The sequence below is a fragment of the Pieris rapae genome, chromosome 12 (genome assembly GCF_905147795.1).
Source record: "Pieris rapae chromosome 12, ilPieRapa1.1, whole genome shotgun sequence".
NCBI classification, from domain to species: domain Eukaryota; kingdom Metazoa; phylum Arthropoda; class Insecta; order Lepidoptera; family Pieridae; genus Pieris; species Pieris rapae.
Window position 1 is genome coordinate 3,416,543 of NC_059520.1, and position 23,025 is coordinate 3,439,567.

General features: G+C 30.6%; 3 protein-coding genes across 3 annotated transcripts; all 3 read left to right on the forward strand.

Annotated features, from left to right (window-relative positions):
- The first annotated feature begins 704 nt into the window (after positions 1 to 704).
- Positions 705 to 12,783, forward strand: LOC110998480 (PDZ domain-containing protein GIPC3). The gene is made up of 4 exons (XM_022267155.2): positions 705 to 1,209; positions 10,491 to 10,721; positions 11,395 to 11,643; positions 12,359 to 12,783. Exons 1-4 carry the CDS (start codon positions 973 to 975, stop codon positions 12,596 to 12,598), a joined length of 957 nt encoding a protein of 318 aa, XP_022122847.1. The 5' UTR covers positions 705 to 972; the 3' UTR covers positions 12,599 to 12,783.
- Positions 12,784 to 14,173: 1,390 nt separating this feature from the next.
- On the forward strand, positions 14,174 to 20,061 carry LOC110998493 (succinyl-CoA:3-ketoacid coenzyme A transferase 1, mitochondrial). Its single transcript, XM_045630318.1, has 10 exons — positions 14,174 to 14,335; positions 14,402 to 14,592; positions 14,686 to 14,878; positions 15,213 to 15,331; positions 15,893 to 16,033; positions 16,651 to 17,068; positions 17,668 to 17,823; positions 18,406 to 18,527; positions 18,869 to 19,039; positions 19,550 to 20,061. Exons 2-10 carry the CDS (start codon positions 14,512 to 14,514, stop codon positions 19,703 to 19,705), a joined length of 1,557 nt encoding a protein of 518 aa, XP_045486274.1. The 5' UTR covers positions 14,174 to 14,335; positions 14,402 to 14,511; the 3' UTR covers positions 19,706 to 20,061.
- A 286-nt stretch (positions 20,062 to 20,347) lies between these two features.
- LOC110998495 (tetraspanin-3) lies at positions 20,348 to 22,842 on the forward strand. The gene is made up of 6 exons (XM_022267175.2): positions 20,348 to 20,490; positions 20,566 to 20,692; positions 20,924 to 21,137; positions 21,202 to 21,323; positions 22,002 to 22,155; positions 22,589 to 22,842. The coding sequence occupies exons 1-6, from the start codon at positions 20,388 to 20,390 to the stop codon at positions 22,745 to 22,747; spliced, it is 879 nt and encodes a 292-aa protein (XP_022122867.2). The 5' UTR covers positions 20,348 to 20,387; the 3' UTR covers positions 22,748 to 22,842.
- Positions 22,843 to 23,025: the final 183 nt, after the last annotated feature.

Consider the following 23,025-nt stretch of genomic DNA (forward strand, 5'->3'; position numbering starts at 1 on the left):
TTATAAAATATTATTTGTATACATAGATGTTTGATTGGATAAAAACCTTTTATACAGATTAAGATATTATGTATGTTTATAAAGATTTCTTAAATAAAAATTAAGGAACCAAATTTATTCTCTAGCAACTATATTTTTATATTGAATAACAAGCAAAATAAAATGTCTCTTTCTGTAGGATGCGGGCATAGCTGCATAACACCCGCATTAAAATAACTTATTCTAACGCCCATAACGCAAAGAAAATTTAAAATTCAATTACAACATATATCCGATTCATATATTTCATATAATTTGTGAAGACCCAGAGACAGGCGTGTCTAATACCGATTTTTTATATATATTCTGCATCTGTTTCATTGAATCATTTTTGTTCAGGCAAGTAAGCCTTCTGTGAATCTTGCATACAAAACAAAAAAGTAAAATTTTAGCAAAATGTAGTAAGTACCTTAACATAGATAAAATGTATCATGTTTGACAACAATAAAATACTCCTGTCTGCGCTAGCAGGGGTAAATCTTTTACATAAAGCTAGAAATCATTATAAACTAATAAAATGACGTCATATATTATGCTGTTCAAAATTTATTTAACGTAAAATGAGCCACGAGGGCCACGCGTTGTTCGAACACCAATCACTCCTCCGCTCCTCAGTCCTCACTCGGCAGTTCGCTATTCGGCACTCCCCATTCCTCACTCCTCAGTCCTCACTCCTCAGTCATCCATCAAGCGGTCTGCTGGATAAACGTTTAATTTGTTTGCTTTTGCCATCGGCATTCGTCTTTAAATAATGTTTCTATAGTGTGCCATAATCTTATCCTCCAATATCATTGGTTGATAACTTATCGTAAAGTATGACGCGTTGATAGCTGTTAATGTTCTCATAGTGATTATAATTTTACAGTGCGCGGGTGTGATGAGTGAGTTTTGAACTTGATACCAAAGAAACCTTAATTTTACCGTTACTTCGTCATGTCGTTATTTAAGAAGAAAACTTCTAAATACGCGTCTCCACCGGTGCCGCCCCCTCCTGTGGAAGAAGTGCACAATCAATCTAACGGTGTTGATAACAACAATGGACAAAAGACACAGTTAGTGTTTCATTGTCAACAGGCACAGGGAAGCCCCCTTGGCTTAATATCAGGATTTGCTAATGTCAAGGAACTGTATCAGAAAATTGCAGAATGTTACGACTTCCCTCCCGAAGATGTAAGTAATTCACTTAATGTGATAACAGGTAGTCATTTGATTCCAAATTATGGTATCGAAAGTCTTAATAGCTCAATAGTACACGTTTTTTTATTTTTAAATTGGGGTAAAACTTTTTTGCTAAGAAAATGTGGTTCCTAATAATGAAATTTATAAACGATTAAAGTCAAGGTCAGCATTAGTTATTAGGCAGGGGCTGTAGGTATATTGGTAAATGTATTTACGAGGCGCATATTTAGCTTACCAATTTCTAATAATTTTATTATTTAGTTTTAATTAATATCTACAAATAAGATATGCAGCATAAGAAAGATATTTACTTTCTAACAACGAATTTTTGTATTTTTAATGGCAATTTAATTGAAATTTAAATTACATTCTAATAGGAACTTAGAAACGTTTAACAAATTGAATATTAAACTTACTTAATGAGTCATTTAAGGATTGTTATTCTAAGTATTAATAATATTGATAACGGTGACTAGGTATACCACGAATAAGGAAGTCTTGTAGAAGCTTGAAGCTTGCCGATCGCTAATCTTTGGCTATACATATCTTTGGTATTTGTGTATGATTCGTGTAAGTGGAATCGGTAAACTATTAACTATCTCTCTTTAAATTTTTCTTTCGGATATTCACTTTATAAGCCTTAATTTACGCGAATATCACGAAATATTACATCGAAACTATTGTAATACGATGATTATTCGTATAATCAAGTATCGCTTATCTTTCAAGAAATTTTTGTGTTGATCATAGTAATTTATTCATGTATCTATCTAGTTTTTGGAGCAAATTTCAATCTTGATTGTAGACGCAAAATGTATACGTTTTTGGTCTATTTGGCGCTCGGGACCTAAGCAGCCTACGAATAGGTTACAAGTATGGAAAAAATATAATCAAGAAATAAATTAAAAGTGTTGTTGAGTGGATCAATAAATAAATAAATCTCATGTCATAAGACATGTTTTATTATCATTTGCTTTGCACTCCGATGAAACCTGATAACTATTAATTTTTCAAGCTTTTTAATATTTGTCATTTTACTAGGTATAGGTATATCATTTATTAAGGTTGATAAGACAGTCTTAGTGATGACTAATTGTCTACTTATAGAAAAACCTAGAACTGTAATGTACAGTTACAGTAATGTAACTAATTTAAAAAAAACAAATGAATCATTTAATTTCCAAATATTATTCTGTCCACCCCAAATCAATGCGGGCAAAGTAAGATACTAGTTCACGAACTTTTTTTGGTTTGAAAATATTGAGCCGCACGAACGAGTGAAAATGTTAACGTGGATGTAATAAAATACAAAACCGGATCGTGTGTTTAAACTATAAATTCATGACCCACTTTATGGCATAGAAAACATATAGCACCTAGATTTACTATTTAGATAATAAATCGAGCAGCTTGACCATTTATCTATCTATTTAGTCAGTGAATCTCGTAATCGTGTTTTAATACTTTGCAAGTACGTAAAACGTTTAGAAAACAAACGAATTACTACAATGAAAGCTATCTAAGTTTTCGAAAATATGTGAGGAATATTAATATGTTATTCTTGATAGATAGTTACGTTAGCAATTTAAATAAAACAATATTATTAAGAAGGTAATATGTAATGCAAATTCCGCCGTCCGCGTCGTTAGGTAATAGATCTTAGAGTAAATACAATAGATTATAACTATGCGAAATAATTCTCATTCGTCACACAGACTAGGTAGAATGTTATATGCCGTATTAAATAAGGAAGTTATGTAATCATTTCTGTTGCATGAACGATGCCCAGTTTCATTAAGTAGGTAATTAGTAATTACTCATTCAATTATCTTGAAATTAAAGTTTATCTAAATACGTTTTATATTTATAGTATCTAATACAACATTTTATTCAAAGCCTACTTGAAATCGCGTGATACGAACACTCAATAATTAAATCTGAATAACTATTACTTATATACTGAGTCTGAAAACTTGAAACAAATATTTCGATGAATCATTATACGACATCTAATCAATGATTTTTCATATTGCATCACGATGACACTAGTTTAAAACTAGCGATATTTATTTTATTCAACCGTCGAAAAGAAGTCGCAAGTGATCTAATATTTTAATTATTATAGATAACGCTATAAAAACCTCAATCTTATCACTAACATCATAAATGAATTAGGCAGATAAACATCAAATTAATCTTATAAACCGTATAATGCATGTATACAACGAAAAAACATTAATAATTGAATGTAATAAAATGTCGAATTTGAGTTTATAAAATATGGATATCAGAATTTTATATCAATTACCACGACACGTCATGTTTTTAATAAAAAACAAATGCCATTGGGTATGTGTGGTCTGTGTTTTGCTATGCTCTGTGACCTATGACAATGATTGCAGCTGCAACCGCCATTAATTTACTTACACTATGGCATGGAATTATTTACCTTTGTAGAATTTATATCTTATTACTAATCAGTATATAAGTAGAAATATATTTAATAGTAATATAACATACTAGTATTAATCAGTATAGTGTCACTGTTGTGTTAAGAAGTGTTTCTTCCGATATAGGTATTTACTATATTTATTTATTTAGCTGTCGTTTCGCTTCTTTTTTAATTAAATCTATTGCTAACAATATTAAATGCATTTATTTAAAACTATTAGAAACTATTTATGGAGGAATTAAAATCTATTAATTAGAGCCTACATGTATATATTGAAAGCTACGAATCGACTCCCGGTGAGGTCTTCCCTGAGAGATACGATGAGAGAAGATGCGATGACCGCATATTTTGGACGTCCCGTATGCTCGTTTGCCGCCCTATTATATAAAAAAACTTATTTTCTTACTGTACCTACAAACTATTATGAAAGGGGGTTAAACATGTTCAATCTAAAAGTGAAAGTTATAGATAAGCGATTATTTGCCACGGAGACTTAAAATTTATATAATATGACGTTATAAATATATGGTATATCGAAATACATGAACTACAGTTCTTGAAACGCCTATACATTAAGAATTACTTATTGGTTTAGACATGTGCCATTTAGTCCAATTTAGTAGAATAGATTCAATTCCATGTCCCACATAATATTCATAGTTTATAAAGTATGATAATTAATCATATACCACAATTTAAAGATTATGATTTATCAATACCATGACGCCTTTTACAGTAAGTAGTAGCAAGTAAGACTGTTTAAACAAATTCTCTCTATTCTCTATTTTGTATAAGGCAATAAAGGATAAATAAATAAATAAATAAATTCTCATATATAATTTTGAATACTGCTAGTAAACTTAAAACATATACAAAGACAACCAGATAGACGAAAAAAATAAACCCAACAGCGATCTTCATAATGCGTTTTGGTAAGTTGCGTGGAAGTTATTCGCAGTGACGTAATTCCTCCTTATGCTCTGAAACAACGCGCTGAATCATGCAATTAATAAATTTTCCTTTTACTATGGTTTTTATAGACTAGTAAATATAATATATTAAAACATTTGACATATTGTAAGAGAATTGCAATTCCTTATCGTGATCAAAATCTTTATATACTCGAAACGCTATTGTCTTATACCTAGTAAGTATTGATAATATATATATGAATAAAATAAACATTATTGTATAAAATAACAGTAATAAGAGTATAGGAAATAAGCTTTATCGCTTATAAACAAGTCATACCTGTCAGAAATAAACAAAACTAACAAAATTGAATTCTGAGAAACTTTCCGTTTCAGAAATGATTTTAAATTATAATCGTTAAAAAATTCAAATCAAATCATTCAATAGTTCCATAATTTAACTTTGTTCTTATTACATATAGTATATAATTTTCGGTTCTTATACATACCTGCATGTTAGTTTAAATTTATTCAAAACAATTGTAAGTGATACGAATACATCCTCTACGGCCCACTATCAACGACACCCATTCTGATGGTTTCCAGTTATTTCGAATTATTGGGCACGCAACTATGTGCAAACTGAATATAAAATGGCTCCTAAATTAGTATTTCAATAAATTCAAGATGTCCATGAAAGTCGAACGATACCGTGAACAAAAGGGCATTCATGCCAAGTGAAAATGGCAAGGACGTAAATGCTGATTCATCAATCTTTGTCATATTTGTACACCATGTTTATAAACCATATCATAGTATTTTATTACCTTTTACACACCATCCGTACATATTACGGTGCCACATTTGGAATAGAATTTCCTACTATAATTATAACAGATAATATGAAATAAAGTAATGGGAATTTTTAGATTCAACTGCTCAAATACAAGATTTAATGCCACCAACAGTTATGAGCAGTGTTGGTTTAATGGCTTAAGCGTGCCAATCTGATCTTTGAGCTGGTATGTTAGGAGTTAGGACCCCGCCTTTTTTTCCTTTTCTTTTGCTACTCAAGTAGCCAGCCTACAGCTATATTTGCTATGAGCGCTATTAGCGTGATTTCTACTTTAAATTTTCGTTAATTGTTAGGTCTTTATTGTAACAAATTTGGGTGTAATTTTCAACGTAAATGTTTTGTTTCTTAACTTTGCGATCCTGGTAACTCTCCAAGAATTTACGGTGAGATTCAGAAACCAATACATTTTTGACGTACAGAACTCAGACACAGCTCTTAATCTCGATTTTGAACACTTAAACCAAAGTAAGTAAATGGACGATTAATCAATAATATATGATACAGTTTTATATAGGAATAAAAACACACTGAATAATATTATGTATGACCAGATTTTTGTCGTTTCGGAAGTACGCACGGGTGGCTGGTCAGGAAGCGAATCGACCCAGGCGATTGCAGATTGGGGCGTTCTCATATAACGTATAATATTACGTGCAAATTGGGAAATTGTGTTGTGGCAACGCATTCCTTGAAGCCAATCGGATGAACAGAAATTTCAGCATTTTGTGACTAACGTAATGTAATTAGCCTTATGCAATAATCAAAGTTTAATAATGTATGGAAATTTGTAAAATCAACAATAAATCTCAAATTCCATAACAAATAAGATGTGGTAGACTAAAAAAACAGAAAACAATCATGATTTTTGTATAGTTGATTATTAAACAAATATACAGTATTTATAATTTTCTTAGCTTAAATTTTTTTTTATAGAACATAAGGCAAACGGGCAGGAGGCTCACCTGATGTTAAGTGATAGTTCTTAATAGTAGGTAATAAAAAATTGTCATTTCTCCAACTTCAATAACTTTTTGAGTAGATATCCTTAGGCCGTGGGTTCACAGGCGCTAATAAAGTAAAGTTGGTGCCTGTTAGTAACGGTGACCCAGAGCTAGTGCTCGTTTCTGTATCTTAACGAAAGTAGATAAATTCTGTTTTGTTGCTAAAAACAGAACATTGATATTTTTTGAGGCACGTAGATGATCGCCTGCCTAGCAACCCGAGACAATTGGAGCATTCAAATTACTTACTAGGGTACACGCGTGTATACAGTAAATTGTGACTATTCGCCAATCCACCATTTGCTTTAATATGGCCAATAGTTTAAAATAATATTGCAAAGTATCCTGCTATGGAATTCCTTACCAATTTATATCAGACGAGCTCAATCTTTAGATTTATTTAAAAATCTTCTGTTTGATAATTTTTCTTTTGCCTCCTAATTAGCTACTACTTATATATCTATACTATATATATATAATATTATAAAGAGGAAAGGTTTGATTTTTTGTTTGTTTGTATGAATTGAATAGGCTCCGAAACTACTTGGCAGATTTGAAAAATTCTTTCACTGTTGGAAAGCTACATCATTCCTGAGTGACATAGGCTATATTTCATTTTCAAAAAAAATAGGCATCCTTACTAAAATTACGATAACATTAACATTTGTTTATTATTTGATACAATTCTAACAGATGGCGCTGAGTTAAAGGTAGTTTAGTTTAGGTCCGTGTCGTGGTACCAACGTTTCACATAAGTTCTCCTACGGTTTCCCTTGATTAATTTACTACTATGTAATATAACAAAAACCTTAGCCACAGCAACGCTTGGCCGAGTCTGCTAGTATGTAATATATTAATTGTGAGCTGTTTATTACATATTATTTATATTTTCTCTTTAGATTTTAATTGAGTTTCTTTTGTTAATTAATTATGCACTTCTTGTACTTTACCCTCTGTAGATCTTTTTTTTTATAATTCCATATTAGGGTTGCCTGGAAGAAATCGCTTGTTAGCGATAAGGCCGAACGTTGTCTAAAAACTTATGTAACCTACTTACTTTTTGTTTTTTATATGTATCTTAAGGTAACGAAGTATAAATGAATAAATAAATTAATTAATTTGACTATTTGTTAGTCTTACAATTGTTGAACACGAATTATAGTTATGTATTATATAACTGTTAGTTAACCAAGCTTGGAGGTGCTCACAATACTAGAGAAGAGTAAATTGTATGAAAATCCCAAAACAAGTTCGGCAAACTCGCAAAAATCATCATAAATACGCTAATAGGCATTGAGCTAACAAAATTTTATGTCAAGGTGAACTGTAAAAACGTTTTGTTGTATCAGCTATCACCGCTTTTATACACTGTCATTAAAATTATAGATATGTACTAATGTTATACTGTCTATGGTTAGTAGATCACGTCAGAATATCTGAAGTATTTTTGACACTTTCGTGAAAAAATATTGGGTTTCCGTCATTTCTTTTAATGCGATTTAAACGGAAGTAAATTCTATGTATTAGAAATAATAAAATAAATGCAAGCAATTTTAGAGAGATTTATAGTCCATACAAAATTGACTAACAACCAAACATTAATAATAAAATGACCACTACAAAATCATTACTCCCGAAGTAATAATATCAAACCTTTCAGCTTTTACAGTATTAATAATAAATATAACAGCTGAAATATCACGACTATTTAATTTACTTACTACTAATTAATTATGTACTTTCATATAAATGTTTTCTAAAGTTACGTAGTTAGGTAGCGGTTGTTTTCATGTTCAAATAAATGAAACTCTTTGTTTGAATCTGCGTGTCAACTGGCTTGTATCGTTTAAAACATGACCTTATTTAACTAACATAAAAGTAGGGGTTGCGACGCTTACAACTAACTTGACTTATTTAAATGTCGTGTATATAATTCGATGTCAGTCGCCACATTAAGGGTTCTTAAATCTAAGTGACACTTCTGGGTATGTAGCACACTCTCGCACACACACAAATGCACCCCGTCTCCTTACAGGGAGAACACTTTAATACTTCGCACCATAATATAACTACTTGTTAAACATACTAAACAATATAAGATATTTAGTTTCTTCAATGAGTTATGTACTTGATGCTAGATTTATTTTTGTTTGCTGAAATGCAGGTTCACAATTAAACACAGATAAACCTATTTTTCTTTATATATCTAGCGTATTTTAGATGTAAGCTTTTCCTTTTAAACAAATTTGAAATAAATAATTAATATTGTCGGAAACGAGAATTTATATTCCGATTTAAGATTGTGGGAATAACTAAAAGGCTTCCAGTGTGATTGCTCACATTTGGTTTGCGGTTCTAATTATTAACTAAAATATATGTTAATGTAACTTAACTAATGTTAGATTACATAACTCTAGCTACAAACTACTACATATTGGTTGTCTGTAAATCTCTTGCGAGAACGTTTATAATATAATGTTTCGTTACGAAAGTATGGAACAAATGTAATCAGAAACCTTGGTAAATGATAAGAACGATAAATATTTACAATAGGTATTTTTAGAGATCATATAGTTAGCCAATAACATTTAGCCAGTTACCCCTAGGCGAAAAGATTCAAATTTAATATGAAGACGACGTCGGTGAAATTTTTTATCTCTATTTTAGAAGAGTTCTGTGACTATTTTACCGATGCTCGTTAACAAAAATGAAAATGTTTAATTTGTTGGAGAATTTAGTTTGATTTTGTTAATAGTACTTAATAACAATTTGACACATGTTAATCAAATAATAATTATTGTAATATTTCTGAGTATAATACCAATTAAGTACTTTTGAATGACTTGGAATCAGGTTTCCTGTAAAGCACGTGAAGCACTGATAGTTTTAATTAAAAAATATCGTTGTATAAATAAATGAGCGCGTGCATCTTAAGTCTTGATAATTAAAGTTTTTTATATTCTAGAATGGTTTAGAAACATTTGTCGCGTCCGTTAGATTATATAAAATTCTAATAACTTATATGCTCAATTATTATTTAAATAAGAATATTATGCCCTCTACTTTATATCTAAAATATGCACCTTATATATGACTTCAATAATGGTAACCGATTCACGCCCGTTACCAATCAAGAATCAATTTTCTATACATTTTCCTCAATAACACTTTTGATTCTTGGGATTAAAGAGTGCTTCAATATTTTGCTACGGGAAATTCCTTAACGGTATCATTTCTTTCAATGATACAAGTAATCGAAAAATCTTATATGTAGGAACGCAATATGGAAAACAAAACTTTTCTTCACTTTAGTTATAAGTTAAATTAAATTAAAGTTAAATTATAATATTGAGAGACAGATACATGTTATTTCTAAGGAAAATTACATTGTCCAGTGTTATGATTATTGGAGAAATGAAATATACTATTTATAGTACTCGACACTATAATACAACACACTGTAGGTCGTCTCTCATGGAAGTCCCGATAGCAGTCAGTCAAATAGTCAAACAATACACAGACACATAATCACAGCAGTGCATTCTGATGTCTTATAATGTATGTCTAATTACTAAACCAATAAATGGTATATTTCAATACATCGTCCAACAAACGTAATATCCTGAAATACTCAGGTGTGCAGGAGATTTTTCTAATTAAAGTACGGAATATCCTTTATCACGCATGTGGCGTGGCGATATTAAAAAAAGTCATTTATTCTATTTTCAAACGTTATTTAGTTACGTTCTGTTCTATTCTGTTTTAATGCTTTCGATATTTTTTTATTCTTCTTCTTCTTATATCTTCGAAAAATCATAGATTAGAAAAAATACTACGTTAAAATAGATAGATATTCATTCAATCTAAAAAAAGAAGTATAATTAAAACGAAACTGTACATATTTCTTAATAAAGTCACATAAATTCATACATTAATAATTAAATAATTAGATATTTTGAACTTCTCGAGGCAGCCGCAGAAAATCTCGCAATAATATTAAGTTTTAGACTACGTCCAACATTTGTGTAATACGAATATTTGTACGGTTTCAGATTTTGTTCTGCACGTTGAACTCGCACAAGGTGGACATGAAGAAACTCTTAGGCGGACAAATTGGATTAGAAGACTTTATATTCGCACACAGAAAAGGTCGACCAAAGGAAATTGAAATTGTCAAAACGGAAGACTCGCTCGGCTTAACCATTACTGACAATGGTGCTGGCTATTCATTTATTAAGAGGATAAAAGAAGATTCAATTGTATCACGGATACCGCATATAGAAGTAAGTGTTTTTATACAGATATATATTTCATCATTCAGTAACGTGCTTAATTCCATGAACAGTGAGACGTCCAAGCAGTATAATACAGAATGTAATAGATTACCATTTATATTAATTGACTGTAATAAATTTGAAAACGGAATTTTCAAATTTATTACAGTCCTTATTTGCAAATGGAATTTTATTTCGTTTGTAATAGACCATAGTGTTCTTTTTAGCTATAAATAAGTAATTTTAAAATAGAGAAGTCTATACTAAAGTATTAAGAAACAACACGTCTCAGGATGCAAGGTCACTAAATATATATTTATTCATTTATGTCGTCGTCATAGAATTAAAATAAATTCAAATCATTGCATTTATAAATTAGTAAAACACATGTATTTAACTTAACAAATTTTAGTCAATTTAATGTTTCATAAAAAAATGACTTCTGAAATATCTTCAGAAATTTTGGGCAAGGTAATTTCGATTACCGCAGGTTATATGTCGGTTTATCTTAGTTTTGTAAATTATATACAAAAATCACCGAGGGCACAGACTGATAATTTTTTTCTTTACAAATTATACATCTGTGTATGGACCATTTAATCAGAGGTCACTGCCCGCTTGACAATAAAACAGGAAACAATCTATTAGAGTCAGCCATTTAAGTTCATAATTCGTTTTTCAGGTTGGAGACCACATCGAGAGGTTAGAAGGTGAGAGCATGGTTGGAAAGAGGCACTATGAAGTAGCGAAATTACTTAAGGAAATACCTTTAGGAACTACCTTTACTATTAGACTCGTTGAACCACTGAAGAGCGGCTTCGGCAGTATCGGACCTAAAAGTGGTTCAACTAGATCCGGAAAAAAGAGTTATGGTTCAGGAAAAGAAACCTTACGATTTAAAGCCAATGGACAAGCGACGATAGAAAATGAGGTAAAAATTCATATTGTAAAAGTCAAAATCAATGTTCAGGAAATAAGTAAAATAAATTATAAATTTAAATTTATTACCAGTTCGCAATTCAAGTGCCTAGAGCGGGCAAGAATAACTGGCAATAAAATTTCCGCCACTCTTTTGAATCGCTAAGTTTTGAGTTATGCAAAACTTTAATGAGCGCCATCTCGTTTATAATTATGGAAGCTATTTAGGAATGTAAAACTATTACTATACCACGACTTATATTTCGATTCCACATTTGACATTTGTTACTGTCATTTCACTTACACAAAGTTAATAAATTAAATTAATATTAATACTTGAATTAAATTATAATTTTTAATTAGGTAAATTAATATATAATAATTTTTTTGTTAAAGTAAATAGACATCACGTGAAATAAAAAAATATACAGTGAATCTATACGCAACTCTGACATTGTATATATGTATATATAATGTTATAATCTACCTTCATTATCATAGATAAAGTAAAATTTATCAAAATATCTTGCATTTCCTATCTCCACGCATTTATAAATATTTTATTTTAAGCAAAACGTTATAAGATTTTTAAAATCCAGCAAGTCTTCTTTTAACAAATTGTGTTTCAGTTTAATGAGAGAACAATTCCTCTGTAAAGCGGTGTGTTATTAAGTTTAGTTTAATAATCACATGCGATATAAATATTCATTAACACTATTTTGTTTCAGCATGATGACAAATCGAAGGCTGGAATAGAGAAAATAAACGAACTATTAGAATCATTCATGGGCATTAACGACACAGAACTCGCCACCCAAATGTGGGATCTCGCTGAAGGCAAAGCGAACTCGATGCAACTGGCCGATGCTATTGATAATAGCGATTTGCAAGAATTCGGATTTACCGATGAATTCATCATAGAACTATGGGGTGCAATTACCGATGCCAGATCTGGACGTCTTAGTTAATTATTTTAAATGAAACAACTGTAATCCTAGTATAATGATCAAATTAAATAAACTGGCAATATTCGCCTGTCAATCTGTGCTGTCACGTTAAACTGTTGAACCTTTCCCGCCTTTTTCGAAACTAATTTGCCATCTACACGACACTGGCGAAGTACCTTGTGCCCAGTTGGCACAAATTAAATCCATTAAAAAAAACCTTATTTATGTTGATTGATGTGTAATGTATATAGGGAAAGTACTTTTGCAACTGATTTTGTTATTATGAATTAGAGGGTTTGTATATTGCTATATGTAATCTGCTATAATTTTTTCACGCAAAATACAGCATTGCGGAATTGTATATAATCGCGAATACTTATGTAGATTCAAATATTTTTTTTATTTACCTATCTACTTAGTAATTATATAAAACTTTATGATATCAAATCTTTACCTTCTTCTGTAATTTTTAACACATCTTGTGATTAATAATAATTGCATTTTATAAATTTGATGAGTATTTAATTTGTGAAATTATTACCATCAATAACTTAAAATAGTCAAAAGTCTGGTAAATGATAAATATAAATCACGTGATGGTGAACAATTACTAAGTAAGAAGTATATTTATGGTCTATTAATATGAAATATATGTTATGTATATGGTTATCTTTTTAATTACCTGTATACTAGACGCAAAGTGCAAAATTATATAGTTGTAGTATGTATACAAGCAAATTATTTCATTGATGAAAGTAGTTTTAACAGATTTATCTATCTGTTTTATTATAAGAGTCATTAATAAACTGTTCTCGGTAATGTCAACATAAATAGTAATATTAGTTATTAATGCATAGAGTGCCTTAACTTTTTAGTATTAAATAATTTTATTCAAATTGTTAATATATTTTGTGGCATTTAAAATATTATATTTAAATAAGGTAAATACAATAATTTAAATAAAAAACTTTTATTAATTGTTGTTATTTTTTTCTCCGATAAATTATTTAAATTATAATAGATATTTATTGTATGAACTTCCAAAATTACAGTAAAATACAAAAAACATTAATAATTAATTAATCACTCATTAAATACTGGACAGGCGCGCATTTGATTTTAAGTCATTTTAATTAATATTTTGTAAACCACGCATTGGATAATATAACAACAAAATACTAATACAAATCACTTCAGTATATAATAAGACCGTCTTTGAACTCTTGAAAACAGGCACACGCATTATCTCACTAAGTATATATTTATTAATCTATATAATAAAAGTTATATGGGACTCATCAATCAGTCGTTTAATTATAAATATGAAAGAGACGAGTAAAATTTTGGTTTTATTTATTAACAATAGATGTCTCTGACCTTCCATAGCACTAAAGGCCCTAGATGTCGCGAATTCAAAGTTTTTATCTTAACACGTAATTATTGTAATTTGTATCTTGTTTTTCAAGTTTGGATAAACGGGTCGTCTCGGTTTTACGGCATAAATTATTTAATTACTTATCGCCGTCTTATCTTTTAAGATAACAACAAAACATTATGTTATTAAAATAAAATTCAAATCTAAATAATATACTTTTATTTGTGGTGGCAATGATATGAATTATAACAAATTTAACTGATTGTTTAAAGTTATCAGTTTAGATTGCCGGCATTAAAACCGGCATAATTAATGACTGAATGTGTTTAGTTATAAATTATAATTAATTTTAATTCAAACAACTTGGTGACGGAATCCTATTGGTTAGTGCCTGGTCGACCTTGATTTGTTTGATATTTCTTGATAATAATATAAACCTATGTTCGTAGTGTGCGCACAAAATTATTTAATTAATTGTAAACGAGGTACGACGAGACGTTGTAAACATCTACAGTAATTGTAGATGTTATTATTGCTGCCAATATTGAATTAAATTATAATGTCGGGAATAACAAATACCTTTTTTGTTTTGAATTTTAAAACATTATCTGGTATTTCCAAGTCAAAATCTTACACAAAGGTAAGTTGCTTATTAAGTCTTAACTTAATAATTTCTATACGGTTTACTAACTTGGTTTTAAAATGTATGGTAAATATATATATATTTTTAAAGTTTTTAGCCTGTTCCTACAGTACCTCCCATAAAAGCAAAATATTCTCAAATGTGAATGAGGCAGTAAGTGATATTAAAGATGGTTCAAAGTTGCTTGTAGGAGGTTTTGGATTATGTGGAATCCCAGAAAATCTTATTAAAGCTATAAATAATAAAAAAGTATCTGGACTAACTATTGTATCTAATAACGCTGGTAAGTTAAAACATAGTCCTACATTTTAATAATTCTTCCAAATAAAATGTTATGTAACATCATACAGTTATTATATTTATACATTCCTAATCTTTGTTTACAAAAGCTGATAGTAATTGCAAATTTTTGTTACTTGTCACTACCAGCATCTATTTTAAGGAATCTCAATTTCGGGTTGTTAAATTGGTGAGTTTTATACTATCTCAGAGTGCACATATTAAACATAAAGTAAAATATAAACTAAATTTTGCAAATTGTTAAATAAAACACATATATTTTAGTTTCACTTTTCAGAATCCAAATTGAACCTTAAGTATTTAAGTATAATTTTCAGGTGTCGATAATTTTGGATTAGGTGTATTGTTGAAAAGTAAACAAGTGAAGCGAATGATATCATCCTATGTTGGTGAAAATGCTGAATTCGAAAGACAATTCCTGAGTGGGGAATTAGAAGTGAGTATGGGTGTTATAATTGTATTTTAATGATAACTGCATCTTATATTTCAATATAAACATATTTCATTTAAGTATTATTTTTTTTTATATAAGGTAATTACAAAAAAATCTATTTTTGTATATTTCTTAATTTATAAGGATTATCACATCATGCATAATACTAAATCTACAGTATATTTTACAAACTCTTTATTGTATAATGTATTTATAAAAATACCAGAAATTTTAGTTGAACACAAAAAATATGGGGTTTATGAATATTAATTTCTTTTTTTAATTTACTGTCTCTCTCAGAACTAGAGTTTTATATCTATAAATTGTTCATACATAACTTAACGTATAAAAATCATATAAAAGCAATAATCGAGAAAAAAATATATTTATACGTCATTAATTAGTACATTAAAAAAAACTTGACGTTTTTCTGGTCTATGGTTGTGTACAAGTACGTCGTTAGGATTGCTCGCCATTTTGCCTAGAGATGATGAAATGAAAATACAAATTTTATATAGGTTCTGTAGTCAAATAGGTTTTTATATATATATTTATATATTTAAGGTAGAACTTACTCCTCAAGGAACACTGGCAGAGAGAATAAGAGCAGGTGGAGCTGGTATACCAGCGTTCTTTACTCCAACAGGCTATGGTACGCTTATTCACGAAGGCGGCTCCCCAATTAAATATACTAAGGATGGGAAGGTAATTTAGTTTATATTAATATTTTTAAACCAAAATTCTTTGAGTTTGAAGTTTAAATAATGAAATATTATTATTTATTTTTTTAATATTTACCAGAATAATTTAATCTAAATAATTTATTCAAATATTAGAAAAACTGTTGTTTGTATAATTGTTACCACAGCACACCTGTTTATGGACCACTTTCTGTACTCGATCTATATTCTGTAATCCAATCCAGATTCTTTGCAATTGAGCGATCGACTATCTGCATTTCCATATAAAAATCCCTGCTTTGAAATCCTTGTAAAAAAGATTGGTCGTCACGTGGTTTCGTTTCACGCGTGCCCTTGTTTGGAAGGAACTATATTTTTTATAAATAACACGTATTTAAGTATACATGTATATATGTATATTATATATGGCGGCCGTAAGAGGACGAGAAATATAAAAATAATTATCCAAAAAAATTATTGGTTAAGGTAACCTAATAACTGACCGGGTATATTTATTAGCTGCGTTAGCAAATACCACAACATTCTCTCGCCATAGACGTTTCCTCTCGAGTTGAGCCGAACCTTTATGTTATCTTGTAAAAGGAGTTTTGAAGGGAAATCCTTAGAACACATAAATTTCAGATCGAAGTACCAAGCGCTCCACGCGCAACACAACAATTTAACGGCATTAACTATATAATGGAAGAGGCGATCACCGGTGACTTTGCTTTAGTCAAAGCATGGAAGGCGGACCGCCATGGAAATCTCCTCTTCAGAAAAACCGCTCGTAACTTTAACCCAACGATGGCTAGGGCTGCGAAAATAACAATTGCAGAAGTCGAAGAGATCGTCGATGAAATCGATCCTAACTCCGTGCACACACCCTCGATTTATGTTCATAGAATTGTTTTGGGCGAGAAATATGAGAAACGTATCGAAAGACGAACAGTGGCTAAGAATGAGAACAGAGAGAAGAAGCCATCGGATTTAGTAAGGGAAAGGATTATAAAGAGAGCTGCTTTGGAGTTTAAGGATGGGATGCATGCTAACCTTGGTATTGGTAAGTATTTAATATACGTATAATTAACGAGGGAGAGCAGTGTTGGCCTAGTGGCTTCAGCGTGCGACTCTCATACCTGAGGTCGTAGGTTCGATTCCCGGCTGTGCACCAATGGACTTTCTTTCTATGTGTGAATTTAATATTTGCTCTAACGGTGAAGGAAAACATCGTAAGGAAACCAACATGTCTTAGACCCAAAAAGTCGACGGCGTGTGTCAGGCACTGGAGGCTGATCACCTACCTGCCTATTAGATTTAAAAATGATCATGAAACAGATTCAGAAATCTGAGGCCAAGACCTAAAGAGGTTGTAGCGCCACTGATTTTTTTTTAATTAACTAGGTGGCTTAATTAGGTGTTTATAGATAATTTCTAATTAACCTGCCAAAGAGGCAAACTTGAAAAATTATGTCTAAACCTACGCCGTGAATCATTCTAGATAGTGGTAAAAACTGCATTAAATTCCGAGCAGTAGGTTTTGAGGTTTATATGACATATATGTACGTCGGATGATTTTTTTTGTTTTTGTTTGTTTTAATTGCTAAGTTTCATTGACTGAATTATATATTTCTCATCGTTGACACATAAGGGAACTTTCAGGTATGCCGATGTTAGCAAGTAGCTTTATTCCTAGCAATATGAATGTTCTGTTGCAATCGGAGAACGGTATATTAGGCCTTGGGCCCTACCCTCAAGAAGATGAAATCGATGCCGATCTTATTAATGCTGGCAAAGAAACAGTCACTATCCTTCCAGGTAAAATTTTATTATAAAATATAACGCCTAGATACAAAAATAATTTTAACTATGTCTCAAAACTACAGAAATTGTCTATGCCTTTTGAAAAAATAGCCATATCAATATCAAAAATAGGATTTTTTTATTTGTAAAAGATTTTATTAATGTTTAGATTTTTTTGTTGTTGAATGTTTATTTACACTTCATCAATATACAATACAATAATATTTTGTCTATTGACCTTAAAGTTATGGGATGTTCTATATTTTTATAAATCACAACCTATTTTTTTCTTTGTTAAATTGATATATTTCTTCACAAACAACGGTAATTTATTTATATTCTTATAGAAAAGTTCATAGGAAAAAATACATGCTCACTCGTCTTAAAAGTCTGTTCTGAGTGACGTCTGTTTTCTTCTTTTCTAAGTGTCCTGTATTTATGTTGCCACATACATCAAAATCGTATAGAAAATACTACACCATATAGTATGTACATTTTAGTGCGTATCTACGATACGCTACAAAGTAATATAATGTTTCCGATTTCAGGATAAAAATAATGATAACCAAATGCGAGTCTCTTTTATAACTTTTCCAGGCGCATCATATTTCTCATCGGACGACAGTTTTGCTATGATACGTGGTGGTCACGTGGAATTAACGATGTTGGGAGCGATGCAAGTATCGCAGTACGGGGACTTGGCTAATTGGATGATACCCGTAAGACTAGTTCATCAAAACCACTCTTTAAACTTCTTCTTCTTTGTCTTTTTCTGTCAAATTGTATGTACGCTGTAATAAAAAGAGACGCACTCACTCTGCTGCTGTCTTAAGACTTCCAGCAACTCTTGCACCTTTTTCGGCAATTGCTTTTAATCTTTGTCACTTTGACAATTTACTTTATAGATAGAAATTTTCAAGGTGTTATTAATTACTATGAAAATAAGGGAGTATTAAATAGTATTTTAGTAATAAACTCACAAATACCTACGGAATTTATGATATTTTTTAATTAATTTTTTTAAGAGGTCTTATAAGTGACAAGATAAATTACTTCCTAGGGAAAAATGGTGAAAGGAATGGGTGGGGCCATGGACCTGGTGTCATCTCCAGGAACGAAAGTTGTTGTCACAATGGAACACTCGGCGAAAAATGGCGGACACAAAATTGTACCCGAATGCACACTACCGCTCACTGGCAAAAATTGCGTCGATATGATCATTACAGAAAAGGTAAAATTACTTCACCTGGAGATCCTAATTTTGATCCCTAGAGAAAAATTGTTTTTGTATAGTATACAAATAATTTATTTTTAGCATTTGTGCTAATGTATGTACAATCTTAACAAATATTATTAGGGTGCGTAAATAGATATAAAACTATGCGAACGACAACGCTCGCTAGGTCACGTGACCATTTCCAAACAAATTCATGGTGGCCTGTCGCAGTGTCTATGTCTAGGACCCTTGACACTTGACATTTCAATATAATTCAAAATATAGTTCCATGGCCAAAAATAAGACTTGGCTGTATGGACTAAAGTCCTTTGCCTTTCCCATTAGGGATAAATTGAAAAAAAAAAAGTTCCACGGACGTAACTTCATACAGATTTAGGTATGCTTTGCCTGACCCACTCAAAAACACATTTTAACTGAATTTTGTACTATTTTTATTAATTTAATAATTTTTAATTAATTAAATTTTTGTCGGTTTATACGTAATAATTTTTTTTTAATTTTCAGTGCGTCATGGAAGTTGATAAGGAAAAGGGATTGATTCTTACCGAACTTGCCGAAGGTGTCAAAGTTGAAGACATTGTTTCCAGTGTGGGCTGTGAGTTTATTGTATCCCCGAATCTAAAGAAAATGGGAGATATCACTCAAATGGATAAAGAATAATAAATTTATAACGTCAAATATATCAGTTATTGTAATTATCTACCTTTTGAGGTACTTTTAAAATGCCAAAATATTTTAAGAAGAAAATGTTTGCCATGTTAACGTAAGTTAGAACACACAAAATGACGTTTAGTTCCTTGAGAAAAAAAATGTCGCAATGTAGCGCTAGAAATGTAGGACATATTCTGAGCGAATTATTACATTTAATGAATTTTACTGAGTCTCTAATATATACAAATGTTTTTGGAATCTATACCTATAAATAAGTGATTTATATTCTTTTATACAAACTAATTTTTTAATGAATCAATTTGAAATGATTATATTGTACTTATAAGTGAATTAACTTAATTTTATTAAAATGTTATTAAAAAAATGCAATACTTTGTTTTATTTTTATTTTATAGAGTTTCTATAAATCACCCATATACGCCTTTTATGATAACAGTCGTAAGTCTTCATATGAAGCAAAATCAAAAGGGTATCTGTGATGATCCATAGAGTATAGAATAATAAAGAGAATCTTATTTGTGTTGTTGGTTCACCGATACACGATTAATTGTCTCAATGTTGATATTTTTAAGTCAAAAGTGACAATTTTGCAATCAGTATATCTGTCAAACACATTGGAAATAAAATAGTTTAAGTTAATTTTATTACACGATATTCCTTGTTCACTAAAATGGAGTGGAATAGCCCAAACCATCCATTCTTAATTTGGGCGTCAACTTTTTTATGGCTTATATCTATATTCTCAATTCTATGGTCTTTATTTTTACTATTTTGTACGTTATATTTTAAATACTTTTTTTCAAATATACGATGAAATTGATCATGATTCTCCATGAAATTGTTTTCAGGTGTTAACGATCTACTCTTTTTGACTGGAACGGATTTAATAAACGCTGTTGTTCTTTTATGTGGCGTGATAATGTTACCAACGAATATATTTATTTTAAATCATATTGCAAAGGGAAAGAAACTCGAGTAAATATAAAAACATTCCATAGAATGAAGTTGTCTTTAGACGAGGGGTATACGTTTTTCATTAACACGAGTCATGGCCAGTTACTCTGATACTTACGATTATTCGATATAAATAATTGCCATAATAAAACGGGTGTTTCCTCCAGTAAAATCTACTTCCTTTTACACGTTTATTTCTCCCATAAAAAATTATAAAGAGCGTATGAAGAGTAAATATAAAATTTATTACAGCCTTAGATTACGAGTATTCTGTTGTCCGTTATGGCAATGCATTCTCTGGATAATTATAATCAGCTTTATCGGTGTTGTTTTATGCATACACAGATTGTATATTTGCCAGGACTTAGTAACTAGGTTCTTCGCAAATAGTATGAAGAAGTATAGAAGTCATCCAAAATATAAACGCTTCATTGATTTTCTTCAGGTGTATCTGCAGTGTTGTGGGGTAAGTTTAATTTATTATTTATACATACCTGTATATATGTAACAAAATAACGTGAATGTTTCAGTTGCATTCCTATAAAGATTGGTTTAGACATGACTGGCATGAGAAAGTTCGAGATTATGACTTGGAACTGTCACAAGACAATATGGGCGTCAAGAAGGAAACTTCTGATAGTGTACCTTTGAGGTAAGTTTTGTCTTGACACGTTATAGCCGGAATTTTCTGTGGAATGTGAAATATGTCTAGTGATGGCCAACATATTCCCCTAAAATTAATCAAAACGTAATTCCACAGACTGTTTCCTACGATATCATATAGCATTTCTTACGCTTTTACGTATTAAATAAATAATGTATAAATATTACATACAACAACATGATAGGATTGACCAATATGAATAATTGCTCTTAACAAAGTAACTTTTTAATCTTATTTTTGACATGACCAACGTCTTATAATTCGATGGAGCCTGATGCACGCACAAAAACACAACTCATGCGCCGTTACCTCCCGGCGCGGCGTTACTTCGATGCGTTCCATTTAGAGTTTGAAGTGCAAGCGTATTTATGCGTACAAATTAGTGTAACTTAATCAATTCAATTGTGATTTCCATTTACCTCCTTTATATCCATACAAAATATTTATCAAACAAATAAAAATAAAATTTTCTTTTCAAAAATGTAACCATTATATCAGTATTCTTATGTCTTATTCTTATGTGAACGTTGTCACGTTCAACTATCGTCAGTAAACCGACTTTACAGACAACCGACTTTTTTAACAATTTATTTTGTTTTCAGTTATATATATGTAGTATCGTATTAATAAAAAGACTATAATATTCAAGCTCATTATTGATTTTAGTTGCTGTAAAACTGGCTCGTGCGTGACCAACTTCCTTGAAGAGCTTGGTACCAATTCAATAAATGAAAATGGTTGCGGAAGTACAATGTATCGTCTTATAATAGTTTCAATGAATGTGCATCTCCTCATCTTTGTAGCTGTTATTCTTTTAGAGGTATATAGTTGACAAATGACACCTTATTTTGCAAATTTAATTTTCAGTACTATTTTTGCGAATTGAGTAGGTACTAGGGGCCTAAACTAAAAAGTGAGATACCCGCAAGGTCGACATAAAAATAAATGTAAAGTAATTTATAAAATTTAGTTTTTTAATTTATCCAACGCAGGTAATGTTTGTCCAATTAGTTTTTCTAAAAATCAATGGCGCCAGAACCTGGGTCTTGGCCTCAAATATTTGTGTTTGTTTCGTAATCATTTCTTATCGGCAAATGCGTGGTCAGAGTTCTATGCCTAATACACAATATTTTCCTTTACAGTAAGAGTGAGTGGTAATTGCGCAAGTAGAAAGAAAAGTTTTATTCGTCTCTTTTAGACCTCACGGTTTTAGTTTATAACTAATTTAAGTATGTTTTATATTTCTCTTTCAGATACTAATACTTCGGTACGTTGCTCTTCATGCGAATGGGGCACAAACAAAATTAATTGACCACATAATGCCCGTCAACGAACGATTTGATGTTTCTAGTGATTCGTATAACTTACACGATCACAGTGAAAATGACAATCAATACGAAAAAAGCACATAATTGTGTAAACTATCCTTGAATTTCTCATTACTCTCTGATTTATTTGTCGTCTATGTATGTGGTTGTTACTCGTATTTCGTTAACTAAATGGTACATAAAGACCGATGTGTTTCTTTTTGATGAATCTGATGTATTTAATTTAAGGCAAGAAACACCATTGACTATAAATTAATTTGCATATAGTTACTAATACTTGAAAAATTTCTCTTGAAATGGCTTGAAGCTGCAGTTTCGAAGGTGTACCGGATCCTCAAACCTTACCTATTTATACAAATATT

Coding starts and splice junctions, on each gene's coding strand:
- LOC110998493 (XM_045630318.1), top strand. CDS start 14,512: ATGTCGGGAATAACAAATACCTTTTTTGTTTTGAATTTTAAAACATTA. Junction 14,879..15,212: donor TATTGTATCTAATAACGCTG/GTAAGTTAAAAC, acceptor TATAATTTTCAG/GTGTCGATAATTTTGGATTA. Junction 16,034..16,650: donor AATATACTAAGGATGGGAAG/GTAATTTAGTTT, acceptor CATAAATTTCAG/ATCGAAGTACCAAGCGCTCC.
- LOC110998480 (XM_022267155.2), top strand. CDS start 973: ATGTCGTTATTTAAGAAGAAAACTTCTAAATACGCGTCTCCACCGGTG. Junction 10,722..11,394: donor CACGGATACCGCATATAGAA/GTAAGTGTTTTT, acceptor TTCGTTTTTCAG/GTTGGAGACCACATCGAGAG. Junction 11,644..12,358: donor AAGCGACGATAGAAAATGAG/GTAAAAATTCAT, acceptor ATTTTGTTTCAG/CATGATGACAAATCGAAGGC.
- LOC110998495 (XM_022267175.2), top strand. CDS start 20,388: ATGGAGTGGAATAGCCCAAACCATCCATTCTTAATTTGGGCGTCAACT. Junction 21,324..22,001: donor TCTGATAGTGTACCTTTGAG/GTAAGTTTTGTC, acceptor TATTGATTTTAG/TTGCTGTAAAACTGGCTCGT. Junction 22,156..22,588: donor TAGCTGTTATTCTTTTAGAG/GTATATAGTTGA, acceptor TTTCTCTTTCAG/ATACTAATACTTCGGTACGT.